This window comes from Schistocerca nitens, chromosome 1, assembly GCF_023898315.1.
Source record: "Schistocerca nitens isolate TAMUIC-IGC-003100 chromosome 1, iqSchNite1.1, whole genome shotgun sequence".
Lineage (NCBI taxonomy): Eukaryota > Metazoa > Arthropoda > Insecta > Orthoptera > Acrididae > Schistocerca > Schistocerca nitens.
This window is the reverse complement of record NC_064614.1, coordinates 355,484,587-355,500,174: the sequence shown is the minus strand read 5'-3', so window position 1 is coordinate 355,500,174 and position 15,588 is coordinate 355,484,587. Positions and strand designations below refer to the sequence as shown.

The following is a 15,588-nucleotide window of genomic DNA, read 5'->3' as shown; positions in this document are numbered from 1 at the left end:
AAGCATTGATGAGGAGAGAGAGAGAGAGAGAGAGTGAGGGATCAGAGCTAATATATTTCAAAGCAATGTACCACCTTCAGTTCATAGATGATATAAGGGATAGAATGAGAAGTACAAGTGGATTGAAAAAGAATGAGAAAATGCAAAGTGGAGGGAATAGTGGAATTCAGGAATGGAAAGAAAGGGGAGAGAGGTAGAGAGAGAGAGAGAGAGAGAGAGAGAGAGAGAGAGAATAGAGACAAAGCAAAATAAGTGACTGAATAATTATGCTACTAGCCACCAGAAAGTAAAGGGATGGTGGGGAGGTGTTAAGTCAAAGGAGATGGTTGGATGAGAGAACATAAGTTCTATTCTGCATAGAGTGGGACAAGTTGGGCTTGGTAGGATGATTCTAGTCTGTCTTTTATAGCAGCAACTCGGGTTTCTTGGATCATGATGTGGATATTCTTAGCAGTTGCATACTGGATGTCACACCAACATGGACAATTTATATCCATTCATGTAATTGTCTATTACAGCAGTGGTCATTCCTATATACAGAGTGGATGTAAAAACACTAACAATGCTGACTTCGTGGAATGGCAAACTGGAAATTTTTGAAGAGAGAAATGCATAGTTGTGTGGGGCCTTGGAAGTATGAGTTGGGATCTTCAAAGCTTCTTTGAATTTTGTTTGCAGTCTTAATTAGTTATGGAACTCATTAGCAGTGTAAGATGAACACCTAGACTACACTTGCAGAATACTTTGTGTGTTCATTAGGACAGTAAACTCAATCAGTTTTACAGAATGGAACCTATGTCGAGAAATTCATAGTAAGGATGCTGTGAAGCATTCAAGTTAGAGAACATTTCAGCACTTAACATATTGTCAGGAAACCCAATTAGAATGTATACTTTACAAAGCAGTTCAAAATCTTGGCCTCAAACTTGATTGCAGAGTGGACTTTGGCAGTTTATAGACCAAATTTGGGAATTACAGCTGGAGTATGCAATACTATAAAATACCATACCACAAGCTGTACTCCTTGTTTGTAGTCCTCTACTAGTTTGCCAGGAATTTATGCAGATGGCAGGGATGTTCATATATCACTCCCCACATGGTAGCATGAGATGTGCTCAACACAAGCACCAATTGGTGAGTCTTGTTGGACAGTTCCTGTTCGAAGAAATATTTGAATCAAGTGTGAACCAGTGATATATGAGGGCTATTCAGAAAGTAGGGAACGTAACACATTGAGGCACTTATCATAGCGGTGAACAACCTTTGAAAGACCTTCATCGTAAAATTCTGCCGCCTGAGGCTTCAGCCAGTGACCCACGTCTGCCTGGAGTTCCACGTTGTCATCAAGCCAATTCTTCATCTTGGGAAACAAGTGGAAGTCGCTTGGTGCAAGATCGTGGCTGTAGGGCAGATGAGGAAAAATTTCCCATTTGAATGAATTATGAAGTTCTTTTGTGCAGTTTGCCATATGAGGTCAGGCATTGTCACGCAAAAACAAAATTTTGGACGTCAGCTTTGTTTTGAACTGCTCTTCTAAGGCTGTGCAAAGTTTGACAGTACCGGGCAGAATTTACGGTTGCTGCACGTTCGAGGAAATCAATAAGAAACTCACCTTGCCTATCCCAAAACACTGTCACCACCAACTTCCTTGTTGACATGGTTTGCAAACATTTTCTTGGTTTTTGGGAGTACCTTGGGTGCCCCCACTCCGTGGACAGTAATTTTGTCTCACAATTGACATGTTTCACCCAAGTCTTGTCACTGGTTATGATTCGATCCCATAATGAATCGCCATGTTTGTGGCAGGCCTCCAGAAATGTCAATGTTGCCTCCATTTGCTGTTCTTTGTGGTGATCTGTAAGCATTTTGGGACCCATAGTGCACAAAACTTGTGGTAGGCTAGCTTTTGAGTGACAATTTCAAACAACAAAGTCCGTGAAACTTATGGAAAAGAAAGAGCAAGGTCCGTTGTTGTGAAGCGACGGTTTTCACGAATCGTTTCATCAACTTTAGCAACAAGATCGACAGTCACAATGCTTGGGCGTCCACTCTTCTCTTCATCATGAACATTGGTTCGGCCATTTTTAAACTGAATGCACCATTCCAGATGGAACATTCACTCATTACGTTGTTTCCATACACTTCACACAGTTTACGATAAATTTCTATAGGTATTTAGTTTTTTTGCCAACCAAAATCATATCATAGACCGCACCTGACAATTGGCGGGATTTTCAATTGCAGCGCACATTTCAAATTCGAATATCAAAAGAACCAGTTGCGCAGAGACGTTCCTGCTATCACAGATGAATGCCGACTGAGCTGCCGAGCACGCACATATCAAAAATATACGCGGTCAGTGCGTGCCTAGCAGCGTCAGATGGAAAGTTCCCTACTTTCTGAATAGCCCTCGTATGTTTTTGTCATCTAATAGCAAATATAACTACAGAATAATTTATGCAGTATTCAAAAAAGTGGCATTTTCCACTTTTGCTGTATTACTTTTTATTTCTGCACAACTAGTTTCAGCCTTCTAGGCCATTCTCAAGTGATTTTGTGGTTCCGTAGAAAATTGAGTATGTTATCTCCATGAATAGAAATGCTCTGCAACACGACAGACATGACCTCAGTGCCTGTTACGCCACATGTGCCATCTGGATTCTTCTCTCAGGCACCAGTTTACCAGAACGCCGCAGATGGTAACTGCCGTTACAACTTGTTCTCGGTTCTCGCCATCCACCTGCTCATCCTTTACATTGATTATTTTCTTTAATATTCTCAGCATCACCAAGTATTCCTTTCTTCATTCCTTTTTAGTTTCCTATACCTGTTGTTTTCCGACCTTTCTATTTTGCTTTCCTTTAAACTCTACCGCATATAATGCATTTAGCTTTCCACTTGTACTAACTCTTGCACGATGTTTTGCCAGTAATCTCGGTCTTGCTTATTACACTATCTTCCACCTTTAAGTTCTCAGGTTTTCAAATCTCATCCAGTGCAGTACCCAACAATCAGCCTTACCTTATCCTGTCTGGCAAGCCACACCTGTCCTGGGGTTCTGGGCACCTTTTCCAAACATTTCCCATTTCCTAAACCTAACCAGTCCTTTCCTTTCACTCTCTTCAGTCCCCTTCAGCCCTCCTGCCAGAAGGAGGTGCCACTGGCTCCAAAAGCTTACACACTTCTTTAACCTTTATATTTGTTTTTTCTTGCTGCTATGTGGTGAGTAGAGTATTATTATTATTATTATTATTATTAATTATTTATCTAACAAATTGGGTGATAATGATATGCTATAGTAGTTACTGAAAGTTTCATGCATTGACTCTTGGCAGACAAACATATATCAGATAACATCTTTCTGTCTGTGGATTTATTCTTTGTTTACTTTGGTAGACTATTTGCTTGAGCTTGACCCACAGTTACTATACATGTTCACTGTCTGTATCAAATGTCTCTAAATCATGTTGGAGAAGTGAGGTTACCTCCTCCTTACCCACTTTATTGAACATTTAAACTTCTCTGTGTACTTTTCTAGCCCTCTGTATCGTTTTGGTTATTGTTGCCGTAAATGCATCATGATTACTGATCACAATCCCTGTGTGGAAATCGTATAAGAGATTTGATCTATTTCTTTCCCACAAGCATGGTGTATTTCCATTAGGGGTAGGGTGCCATCGACATGTCGTAGTTAATTTTCAGCAAAAGTTTTTGTAAATGTTTAGCAAGAAAGTTTGTCTCATCCACTACTTGTCAAATTGTAATTTTCTCTGATAATTTGTGGAGTGGTTTAAGTCTCCTCCAATTATCACAGGTTGATTATAATTAAAGTTCCAGTTTCAGAATGCTTTTAAAAAAGAACCACTGCACAGAGTGACATCAAATTTGGAGAGAATAGTGGTAAAAAAGGAGGTAATATTATGGAAACAAAAGAAACTTCAAGAACATTTTCCCATCAAATAGTGCCTCTAAGTTTCATAACATAAATGGATTCAGCTACAAATAACAGAGGAATCACAACATGGTGGCTATAGTGCCAGTTGTACATTAAACCGACAGTACTGTGCAGTGTGCATGATGGGAAGAATAGGTTTTTATTTGTCCTGAGGTGAAAAACCATAAAAGGAGCAGCAATGAAATTGTTTTTTAAATGTTGTGAGACTGGTACAATACAGATTCAGTATGCTGCCCACTGTTTGCTGCAACAAGTTCAAATTGAGAAATGGCATGTTCCACAACAGATCGAAGTGCCTCAGTGGTCACGTTCAGAATGTGTTGCACAGTGTAATTCAGCAACATTTGTCGTCGGAGCATTAACACAGCATCTTTCAGATAACCCCACAGCCAAAAGCCACACAGATTAAGATCAGGTGATCTGGACAGCAGGCTGTAGGGAAATGACAGCTGATAACTCCAGCATTTCCAAAATGCCTCTGGAGCAGCTGCTTCACTGGTTGTGCCATGAGCGAAGGAGTACCAACTTGCATAAAAATGATTTTATGCTCACATCCACACTGTTGAAGCATTGGATTGACATTGGTATGCCAAAGACTCTCATAAGGTTACCAATGATGGTAAAGGTAACACGACGTGCCGGACCATCTCTTCGAAAAAATATGGCCCTATGTTAAATAATACCATCGACCCACACCACACAGTTACATTTGCAGAATGGGAGCTTGACCTTATTTACCAATTCTGTACATTGGCATGTCATTCGAGATGGAAATGGACTTTGTTTGTCCGCAGAATGTTTCATGGCCATTTATTGTCTACTTCCATGCGAGAAAGAAGTTGTAGAGCAAATGTTTGTCTTACTGGCAGGTCATCAGGAAGTAACTCCAGAAAATGGATAGTTTTGTATGGCTAGCAATGCATGGTATGTAGTTGAATTTTATGCTCCGTGCTCACAGACATATCTAAAGTTGGGGCAATTCCCCGTGCACTGCATGTTTGCACATCACCACTTGACTACTCCTGGAGCGCTGTGGCTACATCTTTGACAGATGTTGGATCAGCTGCTTTTCTTCCTTTGTCACATTGCACTTCAAAAGAACCTGTCATATTTAATTTTGTAATCATTTTCTCCATGCCTTTGGCAGATATGGGACCATTGCTTTTTTGTACCCATGAGTGTTTGGAACTCCTACAGAGCTACTGGTGCACAATCACTGTTCTTGTAAAAGAGTTTTACCAACAGCACACAATTCTGCATTAAGACAATCATGCTGAGTGTATCAGCCACAAACTGAAAAACAACCGTGTACTCCACTTCTTTTGTTTTGCACATTCTGCACTTACAATTCTGTCTACTGGTAAAATTTTCATTAATTTTTTTTTTCACCTTTCTTCAGTAATATTCTGTTCAAATATGATGTCATTCTGAGTGGTGATTCTTTATTTACATCACTTTGAAACAGAAACTTAAATTCTAATGGCACTGTGCATCACAGCTTGGATACATAAGTAACAGGGAATGGTGTTTACCCTCTAAGTTATGTTACTTCTGCAGCTGAGGTTGCTGGCCAATAGAAGGGTCTAAATGCAACTTTTATTCCATTTGTGATTAGTGCACGTACCCACACCATTTTTCATGCTGATTCAATTTGTCTTAATTTAAGATCCTTTTCTACAGCTACAAATACACCACCACCATCCCATGGGACCTTTCTTTTGGCAAATATTCATATTTTCTTGGAAGTTCTCATAGCTGTCAACTCCTTAGGCATTTTTGATAGATCCAAACTCTCACTTTATTACATATGCTTGTATATATTACAGTGCTCCACAGTTACATTGATCCTGTCCAGTTGGAGTCACAATTGCAAACTGGTATGTATTCAACTCCCAGTCAGCTGCACTGCCAACCACCTGGGTTATGTAATGCACCCTTGACCTCAGCCCAACACCTCAATACCCTTGATTTGACTCAATTAGTGAAACATCTTATCCATATCCCACTCTGCTCTAGAGACCCACTGAAAGCCCTGACTTTCATTCCCACATCCAAATTAAGTCACGCTGTCCTGTTAGGCCCCACTGTTGCAGCAATCATCATTGCAACAAAACTTATCGCAGTTCTGATGGACCAGTACCTCCAACCTATCATGCAAAGCCTCCCTTCCTCCGTAAAGGACATAGTATTTTTCCTTCTTTCTGTCTTGCCCCACCTCACTTCCCTCGTTTCTTATATTAACTATTTCTTAATTGCATTATTCTTTCCATCGTCCATTGATCTTCCTCTTTAATTCATCTTTACCTCTCATGATCTATGATCATTCTCAAAAGTTGCACTGCACTTACTAATGAACCATCTTATACCTCACTCTGTCTCCAATACTATTTCCTTTATCTTTGCCTCTCTTCTTCTTCATAATAATAAATAGTTCTCTGTCAACTTAAAGTAAGTGTTATCTGCCCCCATAACCTCCTACATCTTTTCAAACCCTCTTCAATCAGTTCCTCTGTTGCCAGGGTAGATGATAGACTTTATAAGACACTAGACTCACATTCAGGAGGGTAGTGCTTTCAGCTGTCCATATTTCCATAGTTTCTTTAAATTGCTTAAGGCAGATGTCAGGTAGGTTCATTTGAAATGGCTACAGCTAATTTTCTTCCACAACTTTCATAGATCTGAGTTTATACTCTGTCTCTAATTGCCTCATTGTTCACAAGATCTTGTATACTAATTCTCCTTTACCTTCAGTCCACGATACTCCTTGAAGAGAGACTGTATTGTCCTCAAAAGTAGGAGTATTATCAATTACCAGTGTTTTTTATTGGTAATACTGGGAGCTGTGCCTCTTGATGAAAAGCACTGGCTGGCTGTCTTTGTCTCTTTGTGATTGTAACAGGGTGTCTTAAGTGGACTGCCTCTCTGAGAAGAGTCCAAATATCACTTAGCTACCAACTGGATTTATTCTTGAGTATATTGTGTGTTTTAATTATGGTATTCCCCCAATTTTAGTGCTAAAAAGAAAGTACATTCTTCATATCAATGTAGGACTTAATGTTAGAGGGACACCTGATTTATATCAGAATTTCATAAACTGCTTCCTGATCCATCACACAGATAGTTTTGAAGCACACTCAGACCATTTCACATAATTATAATTTTTTTGCTTCATTATGAAGGTGAATTGTATCCTAATACATTATAAGCTTAATTCTTTTTGTATTTAGGTTCGTAGTGTATCAGCAAGAGCTCTTGGTGCCATGGTACGAGGTATGGGAGAATCAAGCTTTGAAGATCTGCTCCCATGGCTTATGCAGACATTAACATCAGAATCAAGCTCAGTGGACCGCTCTGGTGCAGCTCAGGGCCTTAGTGAAGTTGTTGGTGGTCTGGGAGTTGAGAAACTTCATAAATTAATGCCTGGTATGTCAGATAAAGCCACTGTCAAATCAACCTGTATACATTTACAGATTATTTACATTATTATTACTCTGTTACAGAAATAATAAGCACAGCTGAAAGAACTGATATCGCTCCACATGTGAAAGATGGTTACATAATGATGTTTATTTATATGCCTGTAGTCTTCACTAATGAATTTACTCCATACATAGGGCAAATAATTAACCCTATTCTTAAGGTAAGTTGCCGTTAAATTACCCCTTGCTGCTGTCATTATTCTATTTGTATCATTTTTAATGAACACACATTGTTTCAGGCTCTGGCAGATGAAAATGAATATGTCAGAGACACAGCATTAAAGGCAGGGCAAAGAATTGTTAATCTGTATGCTGACACAGCCATAATGCTACTGTTGCCAGAACTTGAAAAAGGGTTGTTTGATGACAACTGGAGAATTCGTTACAGGTTTGTTTTTCACCTACTGAGATAGTTCCTATTATGTAGTGTTATCAATGAAAAATGGAAAATTAAAGTTAAGTGTTCAATTTTTCTGATAGATGTAGTATAGGTTCTTACTGGTATGAGTCACTGACTCAGCATTTGCTTTCCACCCACAGTCTGGTCCTTTTGAATAATCCTGTTCCATCTAGTGATTGGGGTTTCACGGACTCATTCTACAATCAGGATGTATTTATACGCTGACAATAAAGCAGTATCTGTGTTACACCTTGAAAGCACATCAAATTGTCTTCCATGTCCTTAGTGCTTGGCATCCAGATTTGTAAGAAGTTTCCAGTTATAAAGTTGGTGCATAAGTTCATAGCATTTTTGTTTTGCAGTTGGTATTCCAGTTGCTATGGGTTTATGTCTTGGTTGTCATTTTTTATTTGTAGTTCATTGTTACTATTTGATTTTACATATTATTTGGAGGTAGTGAGTGGAGTGCCAAGTGGAGAAATTGCAAAATTTCCAACATATTCATCTCTTTAAGTTCAGTAGAGGAGTAACAATAGCAGAGGCCCCCAGAAACATTTGTGCCATGATTGGGGATATTGTCACTGGATGGATTATGGCAAGAAAATTATTTTCTCATTTTAACGAGGATTATTTTGATGTTAGTGACTCTCCACATTCAGGAAGACCTTCAGGGGTTTGATGAAGATCATTTAAACACATTAATCCACATGATCCAAATCAGTGTACAGAAATACCTGGCAGATGTGATGAACTGTGGTCATTCCACCATCATACAGCTCTAAGCCAAAATCACAAAAATCAGTTGGTGACCAAATGAGCATCTCTGCTTACTCGTCATCAATTGACTTGTGAACAACATCCACCATTCCTGTCCTGTATCATTTCTGGTGATGAGAAGTGGTGTCTTTATGCTAACATAAGGAAAAGAAATGAATGGTTGAGCCCAGACAAAGCAGCAACTCCCTGTACAAAAACATGCATGCATCTGGTGGAACAGGTATGGTATGATGTACTACTAATAGCTTCCCTGAAGTGTAACCATCACTTCTGACATTTGAACAGGAAGGTGCATGAACTGACGCTGCTCCACAATAATGCCAGCCTGCATTTTGGTAGACTGACAGAAAATACTATGTAAGATTTGGGTCAGGAAGTCATTCTGAACTCACCATATTCATCTGATATTGCACCCTCGGATTTTCACTTTTCCGCTCTCTATCAAACAGCCTTCAGTGACCTTGCCTTCTGTATGAAAATGTGCTCCGAACATGGCTCTATGACTTCTTCACTTCAAAACTGCGCGATTTTTACAGTAAACATAATGAAAAGTTACCGCGATGTTTGCAGACTGTTATAAACAGTGAAAGACACTGTATAAAAATATTATGAATAGGATAGTTGCTACTCACCTTATAGCGAAATGCTGAGTCGCAGATAGGCACAACAAAAAGACTGTCACAAATAAAGCTTTTGGTCATTAAGGCCTTTGTCAACAATAGACGTAGACACACACACTCACACACATGAATGTAACTCACACACATGACTGCAGTCTCAGGTAACTGGAACCACACTGTGAGCAGCAGCACCAGTGCATAATGGGAGTAGCAACTGGGTGGGTGTAAGGGGTAAGGAGGAGGCTGCGACAGGGAGGGGGAGAGATAGTGAAGTGCTACAGGTTAGACGGAGTGCAGGGGAGAGGTGGGGGGGAGTAGCGGAAAAAGGGACAAGTAAAAAGACTGAGTGTGATGGTAAAATGACGGCTGTATAGCACTGAAATGATGGGAACAAGGAAGGGGCTGGATGGGTGAGGACAGTGGGAAGGACCCATATGGCACAGGCTGTGAAGCAGGCATTGAAATGAAGGATATCATGTTTGACAACATGTTCAGCAACTTGTTTCTTGGCCACAGTTTGTCGGTGGCCATTCATATGGACAGAAAGCTTGTTGGTTGTCATGCCCAAGTAGAATTCAACACAGTGGTTGCAGCTTAGCTTGTAAATCACATGACTGGTTTCATAAGTAGCCCTGCCTTTGATGGGATAAGTGGTGATTGTGACCGGACTGGAGTAGGCGGTGGTGGGATGATATACGGGACAGGTCTTGCACTTAGGTCAATTACAGGGGTATGAGCTATGAGGTAAAAGGTTGGGAGCAGGGGTTTTATAAGGATGGACAAGTATATTGTGCAGGTTCAGTGGATGGCAGAATAACACTGTGGGAGGGGTGGGAAGGATAGTGGGCAGGACATTTCTCATTTCAAGGCAAGACAAAAGGTGGTCAAAACCCTGGCAGAGATTGTAATTCAGTTGCTCCGGTGCCGGGTGGTACTGAGTTAAGAGTGGAATCTGGCAACAGAGGAGCATTCCCCTCGTGACTCGGTACCACCCTGGACTTAAGCAAGTGAAGCACATTATCCGCCTGGGTTTCGACAACCTCTCATTGTGCCCTGAAATGAGGAATGTCCTACACACACAACCTTCCCACTGTTCCCACCATGGTATTCTGCCACCCGCCGACCCTACGCAGTATCCTCGTCCATTCCTACATAACCCCTACTCCCAACCCCCTTGCCTCATGGCTCATGTCCCTGAATAGACCTAGGTGTAAGACCTGTCCCATACATCCTCCCACCACCACCACCACCACCACCACCACCACCACCACCACCACCACCTATTCCAGTGTGGTCACTAACGTCACCTATCCCACCAAAAGCAGGTCTACCTGTGAAACCAATCATGTGATTTATGAGCTAAGCTGCAACCAGTGCTGCATTCTATGTGGGCATGACAACCAACAAGCTATCTGTCCACATGAATGGCCACGAACGAAGTGTGGCCAAGAAACAAGTGGACCACCCGTTGCAGAACACGGTGCCAAACATGATATCCTTCATTTCAATGACTGCTTCACAGCCTGTGCCATATGGATCCTTCCCACCGACACCAGATTTTCTGAATTGCGCAGATGGGAACTCTCTCTGCAGTACATCCTACGTTCCCGTAACCCTCCCGGCCTCAACCTTCGTTAGTCACTGTCCTCATCCATCCAGCCCCTCCCTGTTCCCATTCCAGCATTACACAGCTCTCTGTTCCATCAACAAATCCATAGTCTTTTCATTTCTCTCCTTTGCTGCTGTCCCACCTCCTTCACCCACAATCCAACCTCCCAACTGCACATAGTTGCCCTACTCTCTCTCTCCACCTCGACCCTATATGCTCTCATAAGCAGCATTTTACCATCCCCCTCTCCTACCCTGTTATCCCCCCCCCCCCCCCGCCTAGCCGCCTCATTACCTCCAACCCCTAGATTGTTTCTCCCATACCAAGCAAGGTGCTGCAGTGCTTAGCACACCGGGCTTGCATTTAGCACACTTTGTCAACAGGTCGTTAAATGCTAATCTCCTCCTCCTCCTGCTGCTTCTTCCATCATGCGCTGTGGCCCAGGCATCCAGAAACCGTGATCGTATATGTGTGAGTTATGTTTGCATGAGTGAGAGAGAGAGAGAGAGAGAGAGAGAGAGAGAGAGAGAGAGAGAGAGAGAGAGTGTGTTGTTGTTGTTGTTGTGTTGTTGTTGTTGTTGTTGTGCCTCTCTGCTACTCAGCATCTCCACAGTATGGTGAATAGCAATTCATCCTTTTCGTATTATTGTCATTATTCCATCCTAGATTTGAACAATCCTCTCACATTTCCTAGAAGATGTGCTGCTGAGAATTTGTCAGCTTATGTGGTTTCAACAGTATGGGATGTTGCCACTCATTGTGCTTGATGTTAGGAATCACACTGAAGTAGAGTTTAGGCTACAATGGCAAGGTCACAGTGATCCTATTCCTTTTTGAACATGTAAGACGGTCAGTGATGTGCTGCTTTACAGTCTGCCATGATCACAGTGGTCAAAATATGAATTATATCTGTAAGTGGTGCATTTATTATGGTCTGTACTGTACGTTGATAGAACAGAATTGAACACACTATGATAAAAAGTATTTTTATGTTCTGGGCATCTGCAGCTGTTGGAAGGGATGATGATAAGAATTCTGCTGACAGCTGGTAAGATTGCTGTTTTATTGATACACAACCAGTTTCATGGGCCAAAGCCACATCACCAGATGCAACCTATATGGTAAAGAGTAATATACAGTGCCTCAACTTTATAGATTATTAAAATTAATTAAGGTAATTTACACTGAAGTGTCAAATAAACTGGTATAGCATGCATATTCAAATACAGAGATATGTTAACAGGCAGAATATGGCACTGTGGACAGCAACACTTATATAAGACAACAAATGTCTGGTGGAGTTGTTAGGTCTGTTATTGCTGCTATAGTGGCAGGTTATCAACATTCAAGTGAGTTTGAATTTGGTGTTATAGTCGGCACACAAGCGATGGGACACAGCATCTCCGAGGTAGCGATAAAGTGGAGATTTTCCTGTACAACCAGTTCACGAGTGTACCGTGGATATCAGGAATGCGGTAAAGCATCAAATCTGCGACATCACTGTGACCAGAAAAAGATCCTGCAGCAACGGGCCTAACAATGACTGAAGAGAATTGTTCAACATGACAGATGTGCAACCCTTCTGCAAATTGCTGCAGATTTCAATGCTGGGCCATCAACAAGTGTCAGCATGCAAACCATTCAACTCTCTGGATACTGATGCTCCCTAAGTACCCTTCAGACTATACAGAAATTATACCTATTTGACAATCAAGTAAAGACATTCAGGGATACTCTTCTCTGCCTGCAGAGAAACAGGAAGCAGATGTCATGCTGTTGGATACCAGGGTCCAAAAAGCTGTCTCCCTCCTACAAGACAGCAACTACCAGACCTTCCGAACCTTCAACACACTCACATTCCATGAGTGGCTGCACATGAGGCATCGTCTGCCACACCAGACACAAGCACCTGCAAACCAAACAATGGTCCATGCCCATCTTACATGTTCTGGACAAGAACAGCACACCGATCTGTAGTCCATGGCACCTGTGGCAGCCACTATAAGAGGCAGTGTGTCTGCTAACAGCAGAGCGTGCTTCCACAATCATATCACTGCAATCATGTGCACTATTTTCCTACGTCATATCAAGTACCCGCCAGCAACTAACGCCATAATCCGCACTGTGACAGTATGTAGGCCAGCGTTTAACCCTCGAGCACCAGTTCCGTCTTAGTTATCCAACTAGTCATTCCTGTTAGGTCTCTGAGCGACAATACAGTTGCATCCGCAGCCCATCCATTGGAGCACTCTCTAGGAACCAATATCGGACAGTCACTGTGCTTTGTTTAACTTCTAATCTCTATCGAGCCCAGGGCAGTGACTTCAGTTCTTCAGACTTTGGCCTTATGCCAGCTGAAGGTCTGGACAGACAGAACATGGCCTGGCGGTATGGCTCGGGTTGGACCAGATGGTTGGGGTGCACAGCAGCAAGGCAGAGCAGCTGGCCATAGTGACTGCGTCACAGCTGTCATACTCTGGAAGTGACTGAAACCTCATTAGCAGCTTGTAGGTGTAGTGCAGCTTGACAGTGTGACCTATCACCACACAGCAGTCAATTGTGCCACCAGGAGCACACAGCCACTGGCCAGTGGGAAATCTGTATTTCGTAACACCTCATCTCTGGCAAGCTGATGGCTGGCATGTCAATCCATATTCTGTGACTGACACCATGCAGTAACGAGCATTTCACCAACACGGCCTGGCCATTGCAGCTCAAGGCCACAGGCCACGCATCCATGTATCATTCTATCTGGCCAAGCCTTTCTGCTAATTGTGTTACTAAGTGCAGAACATTCCAAGTGAACCTGGGCTTGAACATTTTTTTACTCATTTTGGCTTTTGATGACTTAATCATTAGTTGCTTTCTTTGTTGAGACTCAAAATACCAACCAAATTTTCATTTGTAAATAATTTACTTACAGGAAGCAGCTTTCATTTATTTACTCGTTAATATCTTGTTCTATGATGCACTTCCACTGGGCAAGACACATCACAATGGAATTAAGAGAAATGGGACTATGGATGGAGCAGTTACGGATGCGTGCATGGAACAAATTTTGTGACATTGTCCTGTTGATCTTCAAGATTATGCCTGTATGGGAGAAACAGTTATTCGAATCAGGCAATAACAAACCGGACACTCATTTCAACAATCTAGTTATAATGTGTCTCATCGTAGCCACTGAGATCAGAAGAGTAATTATAACACAGCTCACTGTCTAGTCACACAGGATTCCCCCTCCAGCGAGTAGACCATTGTCCATTGCTTGTTGTGTTCAGGTTTCAGTACTCCACACACTACCTGCAGGTGTATTATATCAGGGAAAAAGACAGCAATCAGTCCATCAAGTGATCTTCTCTGTCTCGTAGGTAACAATGAGGCAAATGTGAAGCTTAATTTAAAATTCTGTGTTTTATGACATATTTAAATTACTAGGCAGGAAATTAAAATGTGTTCTCAGGGTGGCTGGCTCATTCATTTTTTTAAGGGAGTGAATAGTAATCTACAGTACCCTAACTGTTGTAGACTCTTGTTTCTGTAGCTGTATTTTAATGGTACAGAACATGGACATAGTCTTAGTTTTAAGCCCATTGTAACAAAAACTTTGTGATCAAAATAGACTATTTATTTATTTTATTAATTGGGGGGGGGGGGGGGGGGGTGCACATTGCATGCATGTGTGAAAACCTACCGCAAACCGCTGGACAGTGTCTTCGATGATAAATATATTTACTGAGCCAAGAATAGAGTTCTTGTGTCCTAGTACACTGTAGGCTGTACATGCTCAGTAGTAGAGGACTTGAGCATTTTCTCCTAATCTCAGAAGTTAACGTATTTTCACCATTTACTTCTATAAATTTACTGCTGTATTGTATTAGTAATCATATTATTGTTTGCTTCTTTTTTATCGCACATTGCAAAGGTTGAATGAGGACTTGTTTTTCCTACTGAATTCTGAAAGTGAAAAGGTACTTTGGTTTTACAATATCTCGACAAAAAATTAGCATGTACTCAGTATAAATCAGAATTCAAATAATTTTTAATGAAAACAGATTCAGAAATGAAAAAGTCAGATCTGTTGAATGAGAGAAGTAATTTTCAGTGTTGTTTGGCACTTAAAAAGATAAGAGTTCACAGGATATAAAGTAAAAAGGTAGTATTTCCTACCTCCTAAAAATTGTTTGAGGTGTTTGTATGTCTATATTTTTTCAAGCAAATAAATGTTTATGTCAGGAAATTTTGGATGACAGTTTTCCTATTCTTCCAGTTCTCATCAGTGTGAAGAATTTCACTTTGTCAAGAACATCCACTACAAATTTTGCTTTGGTCATACTTTTTGTAAGAAAGATGTCTCTCGTAGCCTCACATTACCCATTTGGGTGCCAGTCTGCCCTTCAGAAAACTTTCACAACACTTGCAGTATCGTTCCTGACACATGAACGAAATCGGCCACTCACAACGGGTGAAAACCTGTACAAGAGTAGTGTGTCAGTAGCTACAGTAGATTCACTTGTCGTGAATAACAGATTGGGAAAAGAAAGTTGTTCATGTAAAAGTGGCTTTATGTTTTGTGCATGAAGGGATAAATGTAAGCCTGTACATGAGAGTTGATTTTAAGTGACTAGCTTGTTATCAATTTGGTTTAATGAATTTGTCATTTCATGAGAGCTCCATCAATCTGTGATGTTAAGTGTGTGAACCTGCAATTATAATCATCTAACTAAACAGTAAATTTCCTTCACTGA

General features: G+C 41.1%; 1 protein-coding gene across 1 annotated transcript in view; it reads left to right on the top strand.

Moving 5' to 3' along the window:
- LOC126248822 (eIF-2-alpha kinase activator GCN1) overlaps positions 1 to 15,588 on the top strand; it is a 282,568-nt gene that overhangs the window by 226,770 nt on the left and 40,210 nt on the right. The window contains exons 26-28 of the mRNA XM_049950239.1: positions 7,183 to 7,378; positions 7,456 to 7,595; positions 7,674 to 7,822. Coding sequence (XP_049806196.1) covers positions 7,183 to 7,378; positions 7,456 to 7,595; positions 7,674 to 7,822 — 485 coding nt within the window. The remainder of the gene's footprint in view (positions 1 to 7,182; positions 7,379 to 7,455; positions 7,596 to 7,673; positions 7,823 to 15,588) is intronic.